General features: G+C 34.2%; 1 protein-coding gene across 1 annotated transcript in view; it reads right to left on the bottom strand.

Annotated features, from left to right (window-relative positions):
* Positions 1-22,755, bottom strand: part of CHM (CHM Rab escort protein) — a 73,394-nt gene that overhangs the window by 26,171 nt on the left and 24,468 nt on the right. The window contains exons 5-8 of the mRNA XM_069811524.1: positions 18,885-19,260; positions 16,899-17,015; positions 16,089-16,209; positions 13,412-13,637 (exon numbers count right to left, since the gene is read on the bottom strand). Of these exons, the coding sequence (XP_069667625.1) occupies positions 13,412-13,637; positions 16,089-16,209; positions 16,899-17,015; positions 18,885-19,260 (840 nt within the window). The remainder of the gene's footprint in view (positions 1-13,411; positions 13,638-16,088; positions 16,210-16,898; positions 17,016-18,884; positions 19,261-22,755) is intronic.

The following is a 22,755-nucleotide window of genomic DNA, read 5'->3' as shown; positions in this document are numbered from 1 at the left end:
TTTCTAATACCTGCTTAGCATTAACTGGGCATCAGACTAGCCAAAGCAAACAATCAATATGAGAATGGCAGGCTAGTTTAGTGGAACATAGTTCTCCCAGATTTCTGGGATGATAGCAGGATTTTCCTGGTTTAACGAACAGTTTTTTTGTTTGGTGGATGGGTTTTTTTTTGTTAGTGGTTTGGTTGTTGTTCTTGTTTCTTTTTTTTTTTATTTTTAATTTTGTTTTGAAGATAGTGTTGTGGTTTAATCCAGCCAGCAACTAAGCACCATGCAGCTGCTCATTCACTCCCCCTGACCCAAGTGGGATGGAAGAGAGAATCCAAAGGAAAGAGGTAAAACTTGTGGGTTGAGATAAGAACAGTTTAATAGAACAGAAAGGAAGAAACTAATAATGATAATAATAACAATAATAAAATGACAATAATAAAAGGATTGGCATGTACAAAACAAATGATGCACAATGCAATTGCTCACCACTTGCTGACCAATGCCCAGTTAGTTCCCAAGCAGCAATCCCTCCCCTGGCCAACTCCCCCCAGTTTATATACTGGGCATGACGTCACATGGCATGGAATACCTCTTTGGCCAGTTTGGGTCAGCTGCCCTGGCTGTGTCCCCTCCCAACTCCTTGTGCCCCTCCAACCTTCTTGCTGGCTGAACATGAGAAGCTGAAAAATCCTGGATTTAGTCTAAACACTACTCAGCAACTAGTGAAAACAACAGTTTTATCAACCTTCTTCTCATACTGAACACAAAACATAACACTATACCTGCTACTAGAAAGAAAATTAACTCTATCCCAGCTAAAACCAGGACAAGAGCTTTAGATATCTGTTCATAGATGATGAACTACAAAAGAAAACTTTCATTTTGCAAACCTGACTTCCTAAAATGGTATCCATACTGGCATTCAAAAGTCATAGTTCAAAGACAGTATCGCAATACCTTTTGAACTGCCTGAATGATGCAGCACAGCAAATGGCTGAAGTGTGTTACCAACTCACATCTCTTCTGAGTCGTACTCCAAAAGGTAGCGGTCTAAGGAAATGTCAGCAATATCACTTACTACTGGCCGAATCAGAAGATCCACTTCCCTAGAAATACCTCTCCTACCCATGCAAAAACCTGGAGAATATACACCATGTTGAATCCCAGCCTTGGATGTCTTGAGATTGTTGAAGATGACACAAAGGTTAAACATCCACTGAAGAATTATTACAGAGCCTTGAGCTACGGGCTTATTATCTCTAATGCTGCAATCAATGGCTTCTTGCCTGACAAAGCATGTATTAGGATCTTTCAAACCAACTCAGATGAATTTATTTCATATGTTGTATAAAAGAATAGCACTATTAACCTAACTAGAACTAAGATTCCTTTGTTAAAAACTATAAATTATATTTTTCCTTTGACTACAACCACAGTCATGAGCTTTTTGATATATGCACTTTATTTTTTCTAGCATGCTTTGAAAGAACATTGCTGCTTGGCTGCGCAAAAATGTGAATTACTTATTTTCAAGAGTAGCCTGCTATCCAGTGGAGGAGGGCACGACCTGTTTTCATAGTAGGCCAGTGGAAAACTTCTCTTTTAAATTAAAATGGAAAGCAATTTTGATCATGTTGTGTTAAACAATTACAAAGAGTCAAAATACCTATTAAAACAGCCCAGCATGAAAAATGGCATGATTAGGAAGAACTTGCCAAAATTATTTAAATATAGAAATTGAAATATTAAACTAAATGGCATCCCAATAATTTATGACAAAGTAAAATCATTGTGCTAACATTACTTTCATACAATAAGCTATTCAAGATGATTTGACTGTACTTCAAATACAAGGCAACTCTTTGATACCATTAACCCTAAATGACAGACATTTAAACTGATATTACTCTAATTAACTGGCAACTGCCTACACCAATAATTCAAGTTTTGCTGAAAGATAGCAACAACACTGTACTCAACTTCAACTTTGCCCTGGTGACATCAAATCATATTACAGCTAAATTAACAGTTGTGAAAATTTTTGGCCTGGTAGCCCTCCATCATACACAGCCTTTAAATGCCATTTCAGTTCCCATCAAGGCAGGAATCAGCAGTTGTAATTTTTAATACAGCTGTGAAACAATAGGACATATTAAAAGCTGAATTTTTGACAGCATATTCACGATGATTTATGAGTTTGTATATAATTTGATTATTCTATTAATTTTACTGATTACTGATTCAGCTAATACAGTGAAGGTCACTTACAAAATAAATCTTCATTACATTTCACAGAAAGTAACTGCCTCCAACTAGTTGTTTTCTTTAATTAAACACTAATGTAACAAGAGAGAAATAGGCTTCAGGGTTGCTGCATCTGTTGCTACAAGAGGAGTTTACTGCTTTGATGTAATGCTCTCAGATATTAATTGAACAAAAATAGAATGTCTCTCTATCTGACATCTTGATTTTCAACAGAGATACCATAAACACCCTTAAATTACAGACTTACCCTTAGTTTATTCTGAACTACATAAAAGAATTCGAAAATCACATAGTTCCATGCCAAAAAAAGTATGTTTTACTTCTAGCATATAGTTTCTCTTCCACTTCTTAAAATGCATGGAGCAATTAATTAAAAAATTGAGTATTTTTCTCCCCAACTGTACAGTCCTCTATAGCAAAAACTATTTGCTTCCCTCCTTAAAGATGAATACTGCATGTACAGCACAGCAAGCTTTGGAGAAAGATCAAAGAAAAACATGCCAAGTACTAAATTAATGAATTGTCCTCTTTCAATTTATTTTTGCACACAGAGAAAGCTGTGACCTGGTTTTTATATTAAATTCTGTGTTTCCTGAAAGGTCCCTAGAACTTTACCATTTCCTACAATATTGTTTTATGTTATAAAAGCATTAAAAAAGAGAATACAGACAAATCAAATAAATTAAATGGCTACAGTTAAAAAAAACAGATAGACAGTTCTCCCAACAGAGAATTCCCATAAAAAAGGCAAATCTCAGTATGTGCACCCACCCGGATGAAGACAAAAAAATATTAAAAACGGCACCAAAGAAATAATGAAGGTAATGATCAATGTCAACCAGAACTGTCCTGGCATTTGGAGAGCTATCGGAAAGGATAGCATGTGACAATAAATGCTTAAGCAAGCAGATGAAGATCCAAATATTTCTACTTTTTCCTGGAGATTGTGTTCAGCATTCCTGTAAAATTAAAAAAAGGTCCTCAAAGATTACAGAATCAGCCTAGTTTATAAATCCAATTAGCAAAATGACAGTTTTAGAACTGTCAGAAATTTCCTGCATAGTTATCAACCGGAAGTTAGTTAATGTTCAAAGAGTATTTTTTGCAGGAACCACAATTTTTATGCCTGTACTCATATAGCAAGATAATTTCTTTCACCAGATCTTCAGTTCTGTCCTAGCATAGTAAAGCAGAAGGAATTCCTAGCATTGTGACTGGGAAATACTACAGAAAGAGATGCTGTAATGGCAAAGCTCCCAATCAAAACACTGGGGAGAAGAAAAAAGAACAAGGGCTTCTGCTCATTTCGGTTTCAGCAAATTCTTTTCGTGGGGAAAGACACAGCAGGCAGGAATGGCAACAGCTCAGGTAGGAAATGCCACAGCTGAGACAGGGGTTGGGAGAGAAAAAAAAAAGTAGCCCAGTCAAATGTAATTTTATAGCAAATTTCATATTTTGTATCTTTTCCTAGGGATTTAAAAAAAAATTTCATTTTAAAACAGAGAAATCGCTCCTTTTTATTTTCTAGGATTTAGACTGCTACATATAGAAATATACATTCAGATACTGTGAAGAGTTCTAGTAGAGCGCATAGTATTTGACAGTAAAATAGGTAAAAACATAAAAACTGGTGCACTTGATTTTGTTTAGAGCACAAAACTCAAGAATCTGAGTAATATACCTACTTATCACTTACCCCAAAATGCATTAGACCCTCTGTGCACTTTTTTCCATAATTACAATATAGGTATAATTTAAGTCTATTTCATCAGAGTCTGGGAAGGATTGATATTTATTGTACATGATATCTGAATGGCCAAATTTGCACTGAAGTGCAACTATTTCAAGAGTTTTAACACCTGAGTTCCTGTTATGTGATGCGCAAGTTCTGGGGGTTTGGCAACTCAGTGCTGCCTTTTATGGACTCAAGATTCCAATTCTGTTTTCTGAAACTCAAATGTTAGAAGACATTGCAATAAAAATCTTAGTTCATCACACATTTTTATGTTCCTAGACTTCCAGTCTCACTTCATGCAAGTGTAGATTTATTAGGCTGTTTCTAAAACCTGAGAAAGTTCTGTTGACAAAAGTAAGACCATGTTTAAGCTCTGTCTTCACCTAACAAACTGTTAGTAATTTAAGCAAATGCCGTGTTACTAGTGACTCTTGTAGAAGAGTTTTTAGAGTGTCTAAGAGCGGTGTAAAAGTAGCTTAGCTGTATCCATTAATAAATTCCTAAAATGAAAAAATAAGAGAGACCAGTTTATCTAATAATGCACTTGAAAGTCATTAACACCACAGAAATTTTCTGCAATTATGCATACTTGTTAGCTATCATTTTCTACAAGAGTTCAACTATGAAACTTATTCCCCATCTTCCACATTAAAAATAACCACAGAACAAAAATCCTCATTTAAGAAATACTGAAGTTGCACAAATATGGTAACTGCAGACAAAAGTCTAACACATACGTGCACAGTATTTTACAAAACTCTGCTTTGGAATAGCAGCTGCTTAGCTTTAAGTCATTTCTGAAGCAAAAGTCTACTTCTATTCACAGTGAGTGCTGCACTTCAGAAGAGTTCTGGTTCAACACCACCCTCATACGGGCTACGTGAATGTGGCCAGTTCAGCCTCTGCTTGCCTGGAAGTGTTATGTAGGCTGTTGACCGCACACAGCTGCTGATTTGGCAGATGTGACATTCTCTTTTCTGCTATATCCTTACTTTTTGCAGAAGGAAAATCTGTAGAAGTAGTACCTGAGAGATTAGACCTGCAATTTGCCAGGGAGCATACAACCCACGAACTTCAGTTTCTCGTAGACTCCTACGAGAGTAAGACAAAAAGATGCTAACTTCATGAGAGGTACACAGGGATGAGATACTCTTGAGAACAGTCCTCTACAACAGGCTATAAAAGAATCTCTGCAGGAAAAAACACAGATATTTAGCATACAAAGATTTTGAAAGCAAAGTCTTTTGCATAAAATTAATCTTATTTCCTGGCTTAGGAGAAAACAAATCAAATGTGACATCCTACAACTCTGAGCAATTAAGGGGGGCAGGGAGGGGGAATATCTGTGCAAGAAGTAGGTCTTCCAATGCTCATGAAAGAAGAAAAACCTAAGTTTGACCATAAAATCTTGATGACTAGATTACCCCACGGTAACAGGTTTCTTGATTAAAAAAAAAAAAAAGAAAAAAGAAAAAAAGAAAAAAAAATCAGATTTGTGTAAAATTTTAGATTTGAGTTCTTGAATACAACTGCTCTTTCCAGCAGAAGTGTTTTGTTTATTTTTAAAAAAAATAAACAATCTGGGATTTAGCCTTCTTAAATAAAGTATTTAGAAAGAATGATAAATTTACTTTACAGTTTACCAAATCAACCTAATGAATTATTTACAAGAAAATCTCAGGAGGAGTGAAAATTATTAAGATTTTAACAAACAGCTATAAGTCACGAAGAATTAAGAAAATTTATCTGGGTAAGAGTACAGCCAGAAAAAGTCCCATAAAACTACTAAGTGAAAAGTATTGTCATTTCTTGAAACAAAAAGGGATATTAGTAAGTTCTGTTACAGAATAAATTTACTGTGCTTCCAGAAACTGCAAAGTAAATCGAAACACTGTTGAAAGATGACTACTGATACGAAACATGAAGCTACTGTCTTCTCAGCAAAAATTCAAAATTTGAGGTAAAGAATTTGCAACTAGGTCTAAAATAAGTAGTTCCAGAGCCATGAAGAGTCAAGATTGTGAATGGTCATAACTGCAGTGTAAAAAGTGCTGTTTCTTAAAATAACAACATTGTTAACCCTAAACAGTCTGTTCAACAAATCTACTCAGTATTCTTGCATCTCGCTTTACAAAATAATAATCTAAAAACAGACCTCAGAGTGAAGTTGCTACAAAAGTAACTTGCACTTAAGTTGCATGGTGTACCCTTGTCTGAGTTTTGGGCAAAGATCTGAAATGAACTAGAGGATAAACAGCACAGTTTAACTGTACTGTACCTGTACTAGCATAGCTGCTTAAGAAAAGTTTACAGGAATTTGAAAGAAAAGTTGCTTAATACTGGCTTATTAGATGGAAGAACTATAGAAACGTTTTTCAAGGATATTGCAATTAACACTACTTTTTAGTGAATCTAGGTTAAGAATCATTCTCTGGGATGCTAAACTCAAGAAATAGATGATTTACATGAAAGTAAAGTGAGGATCCATCAGGCAACGCATTCAACTATTTAACCAGCAAGTGTCCTAGAAACTATGGCTAAAGCACTGTGGAAATTTTAAGAAATGACTACACAGAAGGAGGGGAAGAAAAAAAGAAAAAAAAAAAGTTCAGTGGCTTCTGTACTGCTGTGATGGTAGTTAACTACAAATGCACTCTGAAGACTAATCTCTACAGAAGGTGGAAGTATGAGATCTGCCTGGCTCTAAGTTCTATTGACCTTGTAAAAGAAGAAGCTGTTCCTCGCACAAGGTCCTTTAGCTGCAATTATACAACAGTTCTGCCCTCAAAGAGGAGCTTGGGAGATCAGGACCGGAGGGCAGAGACAGAAAAGCGAGTAACTAGAAACCAGTCACTAAGCATTAGCTTATCTATAAAATCCATTTATGTGCTCTCTGCCTCCAGAAAAGACATAAAAATTCAAGTTATCTTAACCCCCAATGAAACTCAGGGACTATTTTACTAATTCAGCAGTGTTTTGGAAGCTACCTTTCTCTGTCTTCTAGTTTAATGTAAAAGGACTCTGCTAAACTACATTTGCATTTACATTCCAGATTTGCTCCAATAATAAACACTCATGTTATTTCCATAGATCTTCTGATAATGCTGTAACATTTTCGTATGTCTGAGTCCTAATTCTCAGGAAGAATACATAGACCAGAGTCTGCACATCCGCACACAAGCAGAGAGTAATTTACTTGTTAAGACACTGTTAAGAGATAATACCAAATAATGTATTAGATATACTTCCTTCATATTATTATCATTGCCTTAATTATTAAAGCAAATAATTAAAGAAGTATCATCTGATTTGTGTTCTGTGCTTTTAAATTCCAAATATGTTTGTAAAATGAAGTAAGAATGATTAAGAATGAGAGTAGGACAATGTAAGTTATTTTCAGCCTTTTTTAGTATGTAAACTTACATTTATTTGTCCTATACCACAGGGTATATTCTAAGCCGTAGAATAAAATTTCTTGACTGAAAATTTTTCCATGCCTAGTTAGGAATCTGAAATCTATACACTTTGACAACATTTGTATGATTCAGAGCATCCTATGTGATATATTCTAATGGTTGAAGGCCTTCACGAGGTATAAACTTCTGAAGAACACTGTATTTCTAGTCAGTGAAATAATAAGGAGCAGAAAAGCTCTCATAAATAATTTTTTAAACAAAGAATGGACAAACATCTCACTGAGAAGAAAGGTAGAATCTAAAATGGGAAGGTATTTTCAAAGTTTCATACATTTAGAATGCATTTCACAACAAAGGTTATTTCCAAATTAAAAGTCTTTTCCTGTCAAATTCTGAGAAATAATGTGGGCAAGGACACAAAAGCATTCCATAGCTTTATTAACGACAATGCTCACTGATCTGTGAATAACCTGAAAAAAATGAAGATTATTGAGTTACTTTACCAATCTATCCATCCATCACTAGTGAACAGGTCTCAGAATGATGGATTATCTCACTTCCCTGATGTTTATCCCAAGAAAGAGTTTCTCCTTAGAGGGAAAAACAAACAACTGATCCTACAAACACTAATGCTAACTATGCTTGCCCATTTTGCATTCATCTGCCAAGAAAGTGAATATATTAAGTTTTTCTTTAAAAGCCAAACTACATCAGAAGTTTTATTATTTCACTGAAATGCAAGTGAAAACAATTAAGAAGAAAGCAGCATTGCAGCTACTCTTACTATTCAGTATTTTAGTAAAGACCAAGTGATACTAACAAGTTGTCAGTAATTTCAAAATAGATTTTCAGGTACAAAGAAATGGAATAATCTTAAGTCATAAGATATATATAAATATGAAAATTATATGTTTTGAAATACAGGACTGAACTTGTATCTCAGATACAGCCTATGTTTTTAAAATCACCTGTGATTCCTTCACACTTGCTTAGAATTGCACACGTGCCAAGGCTCAAATCTGTCATGTCTGATCATCACAAGGAATTAACATTGTTTGTATTTCCATTAATATGCCAAATCATTCAATGAACATACAGAAAAGTTATGCATATTTGCTTACGTGTAGAAACATGATACTCATTTATAGATTCGAATGAAGAAAATGTTACACTAAATTTTTAATGTATCAATTCTAAGTGCTTATTTATTAGTCTGGTTTCCTGAAGTCCAGTCTTGATTTCAGAACACTAAAACCTTCCTAGAGATTGTAACAGGGACATAATTGGAAATGTTAAAGTACCTGAGACTACCTCAGAAGCTTCGACATTTGTAGCAGGTAATAGCTCAAATGTAAGGGTAGAAACTGATTATTCATTTCTGAAAGATATACAGGAACCTTCCAAATCAATCACACAATCCTTCATATCTCAGCCTGGACTCTTAATCTTCATGTAAATATAAGGATTGAAAGAGATGAACCATCTTAATCAGATCTTTCCTCCATCACAAAATTACTACCGTCACTGTCACTGACACAAAAATGACTAATTTCAGCTAGAATCAGTAACAACTACTTAAAAAAGGTTACACTGTCCACCAAATACATACACAAAGTAAAAGTTCAAAGCCTATACATAGAAAATGCAAGTCATTAACTGACTACCCATAAAAGTCAGTGAATCACTAATTCCTATGGCAAAGCAGCTGAAGACATTCTAGTACTTCAGCACCTATTACCACAAACACATCTGTCAATTCTTGGATGACTCATAAAGAAAAAAGACATGATGTGTCACCTCCTAGAACCTTTATGAGATGACAAAGAGCATACAGTCTTCAATTCCCTCAAAAACTCCAAATGGGAAAAAACTGCACTACTACTTCTCAAAAACTCTCGTTTCCATTTGGATTTCATATTCACAAGAATCCAGAAAAAAGAATCTGAAACCAAACTGAAGAGAAACTATGCACAGTCTCCCCCAAAATTCAGTGTGTTCACAAAGCAACCACTGAGAAAAATAACGTAAGTGAGGTTGCAAGCTACAACTGACTTCTCAGCTGTCATTCATTAAACAACACTGGTCATGGGTGAAGAGAATCACAACTGAAAGCTTCCAGAAAGACTTCCTCTCAAAGGAAAACTGAAAATAAGAGGCATATTTCACTGCAGTGAACTGTAAAAGTGAACTATATGAAACAGTATTTGTAAAATAGCACTTCCAAACACTCCTCAAAGCCATAAAAAACACAGAAAGTTTTTGCTTCTGAAAAACCAGAAGGAAAGAGATTCCAACTTACAAAAGATTAATTTCATGCAACATGCAAAAGCAAATATGTCCTCATATTTGACAACTATTTCAGATTTTTAAGTCAAATATCTGTTTTTTCCCAGTTACAAAGGAAAATTTGGAAACTGACTATTTTAATATTAACCTCCTACATCAGAAAATATTTGGGCTATTTCCTAATGTTTTCTAAAACCAGAAAAAAAACATCACAATCACACTAAGTATTCTAAATGTTGTATCACTGAGACTTTACAGTTTACAGTCATGCCCAATTATAGTTTTTCTTCAGTGACATTCTTCCAACAAAATGAAAGCTGTATTACAGATTTGTAACAAACATGTTAACAGCAAACTGCAAAACATATATTGATTTCCCTAGCTGCCTTACATATTAAAGTTTTGGCATCTTATGTTGACCATATCAAATGTAAATGCTTGCTTTGATTTTGCTTAAGAATGAGATATTACTATATTTATTTTTACTAAGCATAATAATACTACTACTTCATTAGAAAGGAAGAGACGTAACAGTATCATACCAAGAAGTTTGAACCAAAGGAAGCTGTTATACAGGCCAGTAAAGTTTTGCTGCTTGTCAGCTCGGAATAGCATGAGGCTTCCAACGACCTTCCTTGTACCACGAATCCAATTTATGGAGATAGAAATCTCACATCTGTACCTCGACATATTGGGAGGTACATTACAGTGATATAAAAGTTTAATTTTCTCTCCTAAACCATACCTGTTTAAACCAATAAAGAACTAACACCGCTTTTACTCACTCAAGTGTCGTCAGTAGTTATAAAACGTTGTACTGTTTATGCAGAATTCATTTAGAATGCAAGGATGTGACTTACAAATGTCTTTGACTCATTCACATAAATATGCATGCATGCCATTTATAACAGTAGCCTTGATGAGAACACACAGTGTAACTGGCTGCAAGAAACGCTTAAGAGGTTTACATTAAAACAGAATATAGAACGGTGGTTAGAAATCACAGAACAGGTGACACCTTACTCTGATAACCTGGTGATAAAAACTGTAGGGTATGATGTATAGGTTGTGCCGTTACCACTTTACTATACAGTCTGAACAGTATTCAGATACTGCTCAGTTTTAGGAAGACATAACACCCAAGGCAGACCACATATAAAAATTGTGATTAATCTAAAAAAAAATTGTGATTGTCTTCTAAATTGTTCACTTAAAAACAAAGACATTTAGACTTTATTGTGTATTAGAATGTTTGTAATACAAACCTTTTGAAAGTGTAATTACTTCTTGGTTTGACAGAGTAATTTGCTTCAACTATTAAAATACTGTCCTTATTGTAGGACTTTACAATCAATCAATTTAGCAAAAAAACTCTAAAACGCAGCAATCAATGGACATAAATAGAAAGCTCAGGCCATCTGAAGAATTCCTGTGATCACAGAATGATTTTCTGATAAGAATATTTATAAGACTTCTAGACACCACTATTGCTAACTCTTGAAATATATTGCTGTTACAGATCAGAAAATTGCATGTGCTGGCTATTAAACAAAATAAAGCCAAAGGGCTTTCAAGAATGCAAGAAAAATTATATTGAGAAAAACCTACAGTGGAAAAAAATGTAACTAAAATTCTAATTTCAGTTTTTAATTATTAAATTTACTTTTTTCCGAGGTATTTGAATCCAAAGAAGGTCTAACTGCAAAACTTGTACTACTATAATGGCTTTGATAATACTCTGATTTATTAATCTGTTGGTCATGCACAGATAACTGGTCCCATATGAAGTCCTATAAAGACAGAAAGACATCCATAAACCCTACGAACACAAGTTCTATTGCATGACTGCGTCCAGAGTACTTACCTGAAAACAATTCTTGTTTACAAATTGTCTGTCCAAGCACCTAATTATGTAGGTCCAAATTTTTTTAAAATCTCCATACAAATAAAGTTTAAGGTATAGATGAAAGGCTACTGACAAAACATGTTACCAAATAACATTTCTATTCAATGTAGTACAGAACAACACCTAGTTGTGTAATGAACTAATGGAAACATTAGGTGATCCACGTATATACATCATATAGGACAATTCCATGTGGCCTTCATTAGTTGCTAAGGCCAAACAAGACCTTCCAGAATACAGCCAGCTGCTGGTGCCAACAAGCTACTTTATAGATATCTTCCATGAACGATGATAATTATTCCAGAATGTTTCTATTAACATATAATTGCATCCATCCTATATAGTGCCAACTAGGCTTAAGCTGCTAAGGCCATTCTTCTAGCAGTAATTTAAGTACTGTTATAGAGAAGAAAAACAGAATCTATCACACAGACAAGACAGGAAGATAATGTCCAATACCATGCTGTAAACCAGAATTTCTTAATAGTAGCACACATGTAAAAAGCCGAACTTGTCCACCAACAAGGAACAAAGCAGGTAACACTTGGCACTGATATTTAAATGAATGATATACAGATACATCACTGAGACAACAAAATGGCCTCACCATGCAATACTGCTTTTTTTAAATAGAGCTAATGTTTACTTCAGACCTACAGGTTACCACATTAAAAACCCACATAGAGCAGATGGAAAGGCTGCTCGCCAGCAAAAGAAAGATTAAAAAAAAAACCCCCTCAGCCTTTTAAAAGCCAGTTGAACTGTTGGAAACAACTGAAAATTAAAACCACCCACCCTCTGCACATGTATTCTTGATGGTCCCCAAAAGCATCCATCAACAGCTCCTCTGCTAGAACTACGATCCCCAGCACACCTCAGGAGTCAGGCTAAAGACTACATTATCATTGCCCACAGTTCAAGTAAAGGGGTCGAAGTGGATGTTGCTTTATCCTGGAATCAATAGCGTTTTTTTGTTTTAATTATTTTCTAGGGCTCAAGTAGTAGAGAACATATGGCTGCTGTTGAAGATGTTAGAATATAAAACTGCAGTCTGTATATAACTCAGTGTAACAGGGCTTCACGATACCTTTCCTGCTGTTCAAGTCGCAGGTGGAAGCTTGTGGTCTATACAGATCTACAAAATGATGCTGAGAGACTAAGGACACGATTTCACATCAGTTGCCCTGTTTGTGTAAGTCTGTGATGTAACAAAGGTGAAAGAATTAAATAATTTTTTTTTATTTAATAATAAACTGGACACATGGAACAATTTTGTTTCTTCCAGAAAAATCCAGTTTATTATTAAATATCTACCTATGAATGGTAGATGCACTCTCAGCATTACTTAACAAATTGAAAACATGTATCTTCCTGTAACTTTGGGAAGACTAAACCACAAGTTTTCTCAACCTACCAAAATGTGCAGTCATCCTTTTGGACACACATTGCTCCAAATCTCTGTCAGTTTTAAAAAGCGCTAGCTACATATGAGTTAAATTATCTCTTTCTCATTTCCTAGTACTTGTTATGATAGGCAACCACCACAACACCCAGCTATTACAAGTTGCATTTGTAATACAAAGAAAATTGTTTCAAAGTATGAGAGTAGCATAATTTCCAACATCTTTTTTTTTTCTTTTTTTCCTTTTTTGGGGGGGGGGGGAGGGGAATTTCATAGCCAATGAAAATGTAAAGCAAATAAAACCAACAAGAAATTATTAACAGGATGATTCCTACTGAATGGTATCTATTAGCATTACGTTACCAAGGATTTCCTTTTTGGAAAATACGTATTAGGAAAGTGAAGCTTACCTGCAGAAGCACTGTGGGATCTCTCCTTGACCATACAGAGGAAACAAAAATGGTGTATTGCCATAGCGGCCAAGGCACTGAAGAAATTTTTTTGTTGCTTGAAGACCTTCAAGAGTGCTGCAATCAGTCTCGGAAACCATTGCAATAGAGTGAAGAATGAAGTGCTGCAAGCTGGGTGTTAACTTCCGTGTTCTTAAGAACTGAGCAAACGTACTGTTCTCGTAGTCTGAGGAAAAAGTAAATTTAGGTAAAAGGTATAGTTTAACATTTGTATTTTCTCATATGCTTCAACTTAAACAAGTACTTCTGTATTTAAATAAACAAAAGCAATTGAGTTTTTCAACAAACATCTTGCTGAAAATGGATAACCCAAGTAAATGAAAGTTAAAAAATTTACTCCCAGAAAGTGAGTTCAGAAGACATGAAGACAGAAATATCGCTCCATTAAAATATTTCATAATAATGCAAAACCACTGTATGGGTCTCCAACAGTTTAGAAAGCAACCTCTAAATATGGCTTCATCTACTCATTATGTTAGACTTGATCTAAACCCATTTCTTAATCATGTGAGAAGTGAGCAACTGCGGTCTGTGCCTTGGGACACAGTTTCCTGTAAATTACCCAAAATACTATACCTGAATGACACCCATTCAAGAATAGTACTGCTGAACTCATACTGATATGGTTAGAGTGTATATTTATGTGCAGAAAAGCCATTCACATAGTGTCTTAATCCAAAGATGAGAAGGCGCAATATTTATTTCAAAATGATGACTTGCAACAAACAAGTATGCATGAGACACAAAGACGACAGGGATGAGGAAGCATATCTCCCCTTTAAATTAATACTACTGCTGACACATTTTGAAATTCAAAGAAACACAAGTCTTTCAGGAGATGTTTAACGCCAATGTTGCATGTCACTGATACACCCCTGAAAAACTTTAGTTAATAACTAAATGAATTTCTTTTTCCAGGAGAAGACTGTATTTAAGCAATAGTATACTTTCATACTATTCAGAAATTTGCTCTTCAGCTTACTTCAGTCATGGATAAATTCACAGGTAATTCAGAAACACTTCCATCAATGCTGAAACTAGTATTATCAAGCAATATATTCTGTTCAAGATTCAACCACTGTTTTATTACAAAGGTACCTTACTACCCTTCGTACAGCCATGCAGCAAGTCATAAAATGACAGGGGTTTTTTGTCTTATCGTTCTAAAAAAATTACCAAGTTTTTCCTCACTTCAGACTTCTTACATAACTCCAAATTTTACCAAAAAAAAGCTTTAAAAAAATTCTTCACTATCATGAACTCTCCCTATTAAAAGTCCGCCTTCACACAAATGCAATGATCTCACCAAGAGCAATTTTAATTTTCTGAAGTCTTTACATCAGACTAATCTGACTCAAAATAGTCCCAATTACTTCCCAAGCTGTTTTAAAACGTAGGAACAAAATCTGTTTAACTATCTCTGGAAGTAAAATAAATCTAGTGTCATTTAGGTACATGAATCAATGGATTCATTTAAAATTGATGTGGCATCTCCTTTTTTTTTTACTTAATAAATTTTCTAAATACGACCTATATTCTCACTCTGAGCACCTCAATTTCTTCCAGCAGCAGCAAACCTGAAATTATCTGTAATCTATAAACGACTTCAGTCTAATGAGTTTTCCCCCCTTCAGGATTTTCTGGAGTTCATTACACACTCTCTTTCTCCTAATCTTACCAGATCATTCTCGATATTGACCAATTTGCTCTTGCATATGTTTGAAATATTTTTTTCTAATATTTGTACCTAACCTAAGGGTCTTGTTCAAGTAATTAAACCAGTATCTTAACAATTGTTTCTTTTTAACACTAGAGTCTTTCAAAAATACTGCCTAGTCAAGCTACTGTCAAGCTACAAAAGCACTGATATGCTTCAGTCTGAAACTTATGTCAATAGTTTAACTATTCCTCTTTCCTCATTATTTCTTTTTGACAGATTTTTCTTTTTTTTTTGCCTTCGTTTACTTTTAGACGCCAAGAACTGAGAACATCACTTCATTCTTTGTACCCTGAGGTGCATAAACCCAAAGCACCTTCCTTCTGTTAGCCAATCTTCCTCTTTGACCTGATGCTCATCATTCTTCGCACATTATGGCTCAAATCTATTCAGATTTTCTGTCATCTAAATAAGCCAAGAGTGGATAAAGGCACTCTGAACTTGCCCTCTAGAACTAAAAGGCATTAAATTACATTTACTTTCAAAGTTAAAAAAATCCATTTTCTCCATTTCTGATTTTGTGGCAACATATTGTGAAGATACATGTATTATCCAAAAAATCAGAAAAGAAAAATCATATACGTCACACCATATTAAAAAATCCCTGGGAAGGAGGAGGAAACACCTAAAAATGATAAAAAACATTTTGCAACCTTGCTGTAATATATAATTTTGTTGTTAAAGAAAAATGTAAATAATAAACGATGTGGGAACTAGAAGAGCAAGTGCTTAAGTAGAAGAATTTAACATTGAAGTGAAAAGGTCACAAAAAGGTCAAAGCATACTTTGAAAATGAATCTATAAAAACAAATTGCGTGAAAACACAGGAGAGCTATCAAAATTATGCGTAACTGAATGAACTCATAAGAAAAGAGTGTACACTGCTCAATGAAACCCCACCTTGGTATTCATCAGGGTGTTGTTCATAGTCCAAACAAAATGTCAAAAATTTCATTAGCATTCTCTTTTCCACCATAGTAAGCTGTCTGCTGTTGAAGACATCTGCTCTAGAACAAGGTACCTGGAAAATATTTTTTAATAATTTCAGATACTTTCCATATTCTAGATGTGAAAAGCATCAAGAAACACTATAGTCTGATTACCTAACAAATATTTTAAATTACTATTTTCTATTATAGTTATCTTCGTATATATTTCTTTCCATTATTTTCTAACTATAATAAAAGTTACCAATTTTCCACAATAAAAATATTTAAAAATCTTTTTCAGCCTCTTCCTCTTTTTACTTCCCTTCAATTTCACTTGCATCTCTGACTGCAGAGTTAATCAAAAGAGTTTGTACTAATTAACTGTGCCAAAATCTCCTGTTGCCATTATCACACCAATGACTTCTCTTGTAAGCGGCAGACACACAAATAAAGTCTATGCTACCAATCTGAAAACCTAAAACCTGTGAATCTTTAAGAATGAACTGCCAAGTCGATCAAGGTCTAAATATTTGACATGAGGCAAAGATTTATGTCAATAATTTACTGAACTGCACATTCTTGTTTTAGCTTTTTTTAAAAAAAAAAAGAAAATTTATATGTAACACATACAAATGTCTTTTCATTCCAGAAATGAAATAAAACTCAAAGTCTTAAGGAAAAATACTTGCTTATTGTTACAAAACTCTCAAGAAACCAATTTCAAGTTTCTTGACTTTGAAAAGGTGAGATTAAATAAATGCAATACATTCTCTTACGATACCTGTTCTACTTTTCCTTCTCGAAAGGCAAGAATTCGTGTCGCGTTTTTAAACTCTGCATATCTGCTAACGTTTGACTTAATCAGAAGGTCAATTAACAGACCTCGGGAGTAAAGCAACTGCACAGTGAAGAAAAAAAGAAAATCATGAGTAAAGACAAAGCGCTTAGACCATAAGAAAACAGTGATACCAACAGTATTCACTTGTAAGGTGTTTTCTGTAACTATTTACAAGTATACACAGTGAAATAAAAATCTGAATAAAAGAACATCACGATATAGTATATGCAAAATAATATTAAATTAACTGAAGCGACCATACAAATGGAGGAGACAAAGCAGTCCACAGGAGAGAAAAGGAGGTGTCAGCCTACTGCTCATTTAGTTTTATTAGTCTGGGAGTCATAGCTTGAGACAATTTTTTGCATTGTCATCTTGGATAATTTCTTTGTATTGTATGCTATATATCCTTGAACACCATATTTTACAACCTCCATTTCCTAATATCAGTAAAGTACACAATGCTGTCTGTGCAAGTCATCACGACTTGCCTCCTAAATTACCTGAAACAATAACGTCACATTTTCTAAATGTAAATTCCTTAAACACCCAGTTAAGGTTTAGTCATATTGTTTTATATTAATTTATAATCTGTCCACCTTTACTCCTTCTATAAGCTACAAATGTGTTATGAAATACTGAAGGGACAGAAATGTAACTATTAACTGAAGACATATGTCTCAAGTGAAAAGCACTAGAGATTAAACATGCTTAAAGTCTTGTGGCTCCGAGTAACAGAATTTGCACAATCAGACGGAATTTTCATGATAAAGATTTACTGGAACACTATCGAGGAAACTACAAGAAAGTCTGTATCCCAGTGCCAGAGAGAAACCAGTGCAAACTACTAGTCTTGCCCTGATGACTACTCTTCTGTCAGAACTTCTGGAATTCATTACAATTAATACCACGTAACACAGTGGCACAGAAAAAGTATAAAAAAGGATACAAAATAGTATTATCTGCTTAACCACTATACATTGACTATTGTTTTCATGATGTCCTTCCAATGATGCACAAAAGAGGTATCTACATTTAGAACAGAGACAAAACTTGAAATAATGCATTTTGTAGTGCCTCCACAAAGAATTTAATAAATTATTGGAGAAAGTTTTTTCTTCCAACTTCCAGAGGTTTGAAAAATCTTTTCATGCAGAGTTTGAAAAATTAACCATTCAACTTTGAAAAAACTTCCCATTGCAGAGTACACACATAGTCTAAACCACAGAAGTTAAGAAAAATTTCCATTTAACTTGAATTTGCAGGGCCATATCAGTATACTGTGAAGTACATTAAAGGTAGATTTTAGAGTTTAAACAGTATGACAAATACATCAGACCAATAGTTTTTCTTCTAAGTAAAATGCGCACTAGTAGGTATTCAACCCAATAATAACTAATTTTAGTCAGCTTGAATGTTATGGATTAACTGTAATTATTTTTTTCCCCCAATAAAATTTATTACAATTCAGTGCTTTAGTCCGAGTAGAGAGACAATGAGAGTTTCATACGAAAATCTAAAACCCAGGAAGCACTCCAATAAGAAAAATTATTTTTCATTTCAAAAACATCAAAGATCTGCATGCAAATTGATTTTCCTTGTTTAAAAATATAAATTTTTTAATGGTACTATTTAAAAAGAGCAATTTTGCAGGTATTACTGAAGTGCTAAATTTCAGGAATTTACTTTTATGGATGTATTTCTGAGCTATGCTTTATGGTCTCTTCGGTTATAAACAAACACTAAAGAGCACATATGAAATAGCTCTTGTTTGTTTTAAGGGTACTAAGTCTTGCTTACTTCTCAAGAGTGTCTTTTTTGCCTCAAAGGTACTGTGTCAGCCCTCCTCAACGTTACAGTTTTTTTAAATATTTCAGCATTTTAAGCAAAGTAAATGTACTTACAGGAAGACAGTCATACAGTTCCTACCTTGGAAACTAAATCAATATTAAACCTTCTGCCTTCTCTAACAATTTGGGAATATGTAATTTTCTTTGGTTCTTGGGCAGAAATTTCTGAGGGTGCAGCTTCAGTTTTTCCCGATTCCAGAGTGGATTCACCTAAAGCCGCACTATGAGAACTTTCATTCTCAGAGGTTATTTCTGTATCATTCCCTTCCATCGCACTTGCTGGTTCAGTGCCTGTAGCCTTTTCTGGTTCCGCACTCTCCACCTCCGGTAAGGCGCTCTCCACCGGTGGGCACTCTTTTCCCGATTCCTGAGCAACCCCCTGGGCACCAGAGGCTCCAAAGACAGGCAGCTTTGGCAATGCACCAGCTTCTTCAACATCTTCAGCTGAATCCTGACTGATTAAAAACACAAGGGGAAGAAGGGGGGGTGGGGTGGGGGGAGTCTTTTAAAAAGCCTTAAAAACTTGTTTAAAGTTTTGAGTCAGTGCCAGAATGGAAACCTCAAACGTTTCTATGAAAAGCATTAGAATTTCTTTATCCTGGCCAGATCAGGTGTACCACCCACTAAAGAATTCTGGTTCTTTGACTGCAAAGCTGTAATTCAAGAGGAGTACTTTTACTGAGGAGGAAAAAAAAACACAAAACAAAAATTTGGGTTCCTATTTAACACGGACTCAAAAGATGGAATGAGCTTAAAATGAAAATGAAAATTCTCATGGTGAAACACAATACACAGCTACATAAACAAAAGAAATACAGTATTTAAAAAAAAGAAACTGTAAAGCACTTCGATTACTTTTTTTCCTATGGATTAAAAAACCCCTTTGAAATTGAAATGCACAAATGCATTAAAGTCATTACGCTCAGATATTTTAAAAACCAAACTCACTGAAGAAAACAGAAGTGCTTTATACGACTGAGACCACTTTGCATCTATTATCATAGGAAGTCCACAAGAGAAGCATGCAGTTTTGACCTGAAGTTTAAGTAAAACTTTCAGATTACTTTTTCAACTCTGACCTTGCATTCTAATTAGCTGTTCAAGTAACAGCCACAGAGAATAAAGTTTCCTCATGTAGCAATGTTATTTTTATGCAAGTGTTATAAATTTGTGCATAGTAGATGAAGGCGGCCAGTCAAAGGGAGGGACATTACCACACATTTACTCTGTATAGTCCATCTCCTTTTCACAACACAATTCTTTAAAATTCTTCGTATAAAGCAGACCTCCACTTTTAATCTCATCTACTTTTTTATCTTGAACTTCAGTGACATCTACTTTAGAAACTAGTACTTTTGAACTTAGAATTTTAGTTTATACTACAAGCTGAGTCAAATCAATGTCATTGTAAATGAAAGGAATTCAATAATTTCACACTATCTTTTTATCTTTATACCACAAGCCATTAATGCACTGAATAAACAATTTAATCTTGGCTGAAAGCTAATGAACTACGATTTTAAAGGTGACCTGCAAATGTACAGTACAAAATTTCAATCACAGGACAGTTAAAATTCACTGAACAGCAAGAAATTATTCAGTATACATATAAAAATGCTCCCTCACATCTGTAGCCTTACAGATGGAAGAAGGGGGCAGGATTTCCGTTAGAGGGAACAAAACCCCTGTATCCTTTAAAAGTTGCTCCTCACTTACGAACTCCAGGAACTCACTTGGGCTCATGAAAATAAGAGTTTGGAATAAGTCTCTCAGCTTGTACAGAGCCACCAGGAAGCACTTATTCATGAATGGGGTAAAATATTGCCCTGGGAAATACAGGAACTGCTATAAGGAAGGACTAATGAAAGAAGTCTGTTTCTGTACATTAATTATGTCTTTCTGCTTCATATTGCAAGCATTAAATAACTATAAAATATCAAAGGTAATAAGTACTTTGTCAAATATTTTTTTAAAAAGTAATCTCTCCTAAAAATACAAATGAAAGTCAATTAAAATTTGGGGTTCTGTTTAGATTTTTGGGTTTCTTTAGGAATTTGGAACATGGTGTTTGTGAAAACTGCAAAAGCTGTTACCATGAATGCAATAACTAAGAATGAAGCTTTCATTTAACCCATCCTAAAGCTTTTTATAACACAAAAATTCAGAGGCAAGTTTTCTTTCTACCTTCTCCCAAGTTCAATGTACAATTCAATCTCATTTTAAACATACTTGATTATTACTTTTTAAATCAAAATAAAATTTGGATTCACAACACATTGTATTTTTTCTATATCACTCCGAAAAGCACTGTAACGGAAACATTATATTTACATATTTTAAATCTCTATTCAATTGCCATTAATGAATACGTAAATATGCATGATTTGCAGCTCTACACATTTTATAATGAAAGCCTAAAACCTGTATATAATCTAAATTCATGACATCCTTCCTATAGGAACAAATATCCCTGAATAATGTAAGAACTGTCTATAAAAATGACTCAAATTGAACTTCTGTACAGACAATTCTTCTCCTAATTCAGAAAAAAATAATACATCTGCAGACAAATTGTTGTGTAAATTTAGAATATTATCTTCCACCATTCATCAATTAATGGTACTAACAAAGGAATATCTTAAAATGAATGTGTCTTATTAATGCCTTGTAACAGCAACCCCTTCAGATAGGTCAAATGAAAAATTGCCAACCAGCTGGTTAATTTATTCAGCACAGGTGTTCACTATTTATTTTTCAGCCATTTGCCTTTTTTCAATACAGCTTGTTGTAGACACAGTATTCTTTTCCTTTGATGGATGCACTTTGTTCTAAGGCCATTCATTTCAGATTTGCACTGTGTATATTATACTGCTACCCAGCTGTTTATTCTTTCAAAATAAATGTTTAATGGTTACTTCATAGGAGTTATAAAAGTTAAGCAAAACCAACAGAATCTAGCCAGAACGTGTAAATTGTCAGAAACACAATAATTGACTCTCAGGAAGTTTTAAGTTCTTCTGGAAAACTTTTTCTTGGCTAGTTTTATTAATCTTACCATTCTTCCTTGTAGGTTTTGGGTTGGTTTTTTTTTTTGTGATAATCAAGAGAGACAGCATTGTAGTGCCAGGCTAAGTTAAATGCTTAAAAGTAGAATCTTCTATTTTTTCCTAACTCAAGTATAATTCTCACTTCTACAAAATGTGAAATCTTAGTGCTAGGGGACTCATTTTTGAGCCAGCCTTCAGTCAATATCACATCTTCTTAGGAAAATCATATGCAAAGTTAAGAGACCATGAACCTTTAATCTGATTTAATACTGGTTCTGTACAATATTTATCATGGCAACAGGATTACAATTACAATATTCAAGTGATATTGCTTTAAAACAAACATAACATTTTATCTGCAATACAGTCAAGCAGCCATTACTGTGCAATATAGAACTTTGGAATATTCTGAGTCTGTGACCTTCGGATTGTATTAGTATAATTCACACCTTTGTGGTTTTTTTTTTCCTACCTGTGATGTTTACAGAAAGAAATACATGTTTCTATATGAATATCTGTCACTGTTTCATTTAGCTACCTATGATATTATCTAAGAGAATCAAGGTTAAGCTTACATAACAATCCCAAAGAACCTTTCAGGAACTCAGAACAGTGTTCGGTTCAGTGCAACATCCAAAAGATAAAAATGATAAATAAATACAAAGAAGTAGTTCAGTTTTCAACTGAGACCCATACAATTTCCATTCATTATTACTATGCTTACACTCTATTCAACATTACTGCTTCACAAGGTTACTTTTAGGTGTTTCTTGATTTTCAATAATATGACACTGTGAAAAGCTTACTTTCTGCATGACTTACATATAACAAAGTATCATATTTCTGTTTAAAAATCTAAATAAAAAATGAAATTTGTATTCTTCTGCTAATGCAGACATACCT

This window comes from Haliaeetus albicilla, chromosome 23 (assembly GCF_947461875.1).
Source record: "Haliaeetus albicilla chromosome 23, bHalAlb1.1, whole genome shotgun sequence".
NCBI lineage: Eukaryota > Metazoa > Chordata > Aves > Accipitriformes > Accipitridae > Haliaeetus > Haliaeetus albicilla.
Note: the sequence above shows the minus strand (reverse complement) of the source record. Positions and strands in the feature narration are given on the sequence as shown.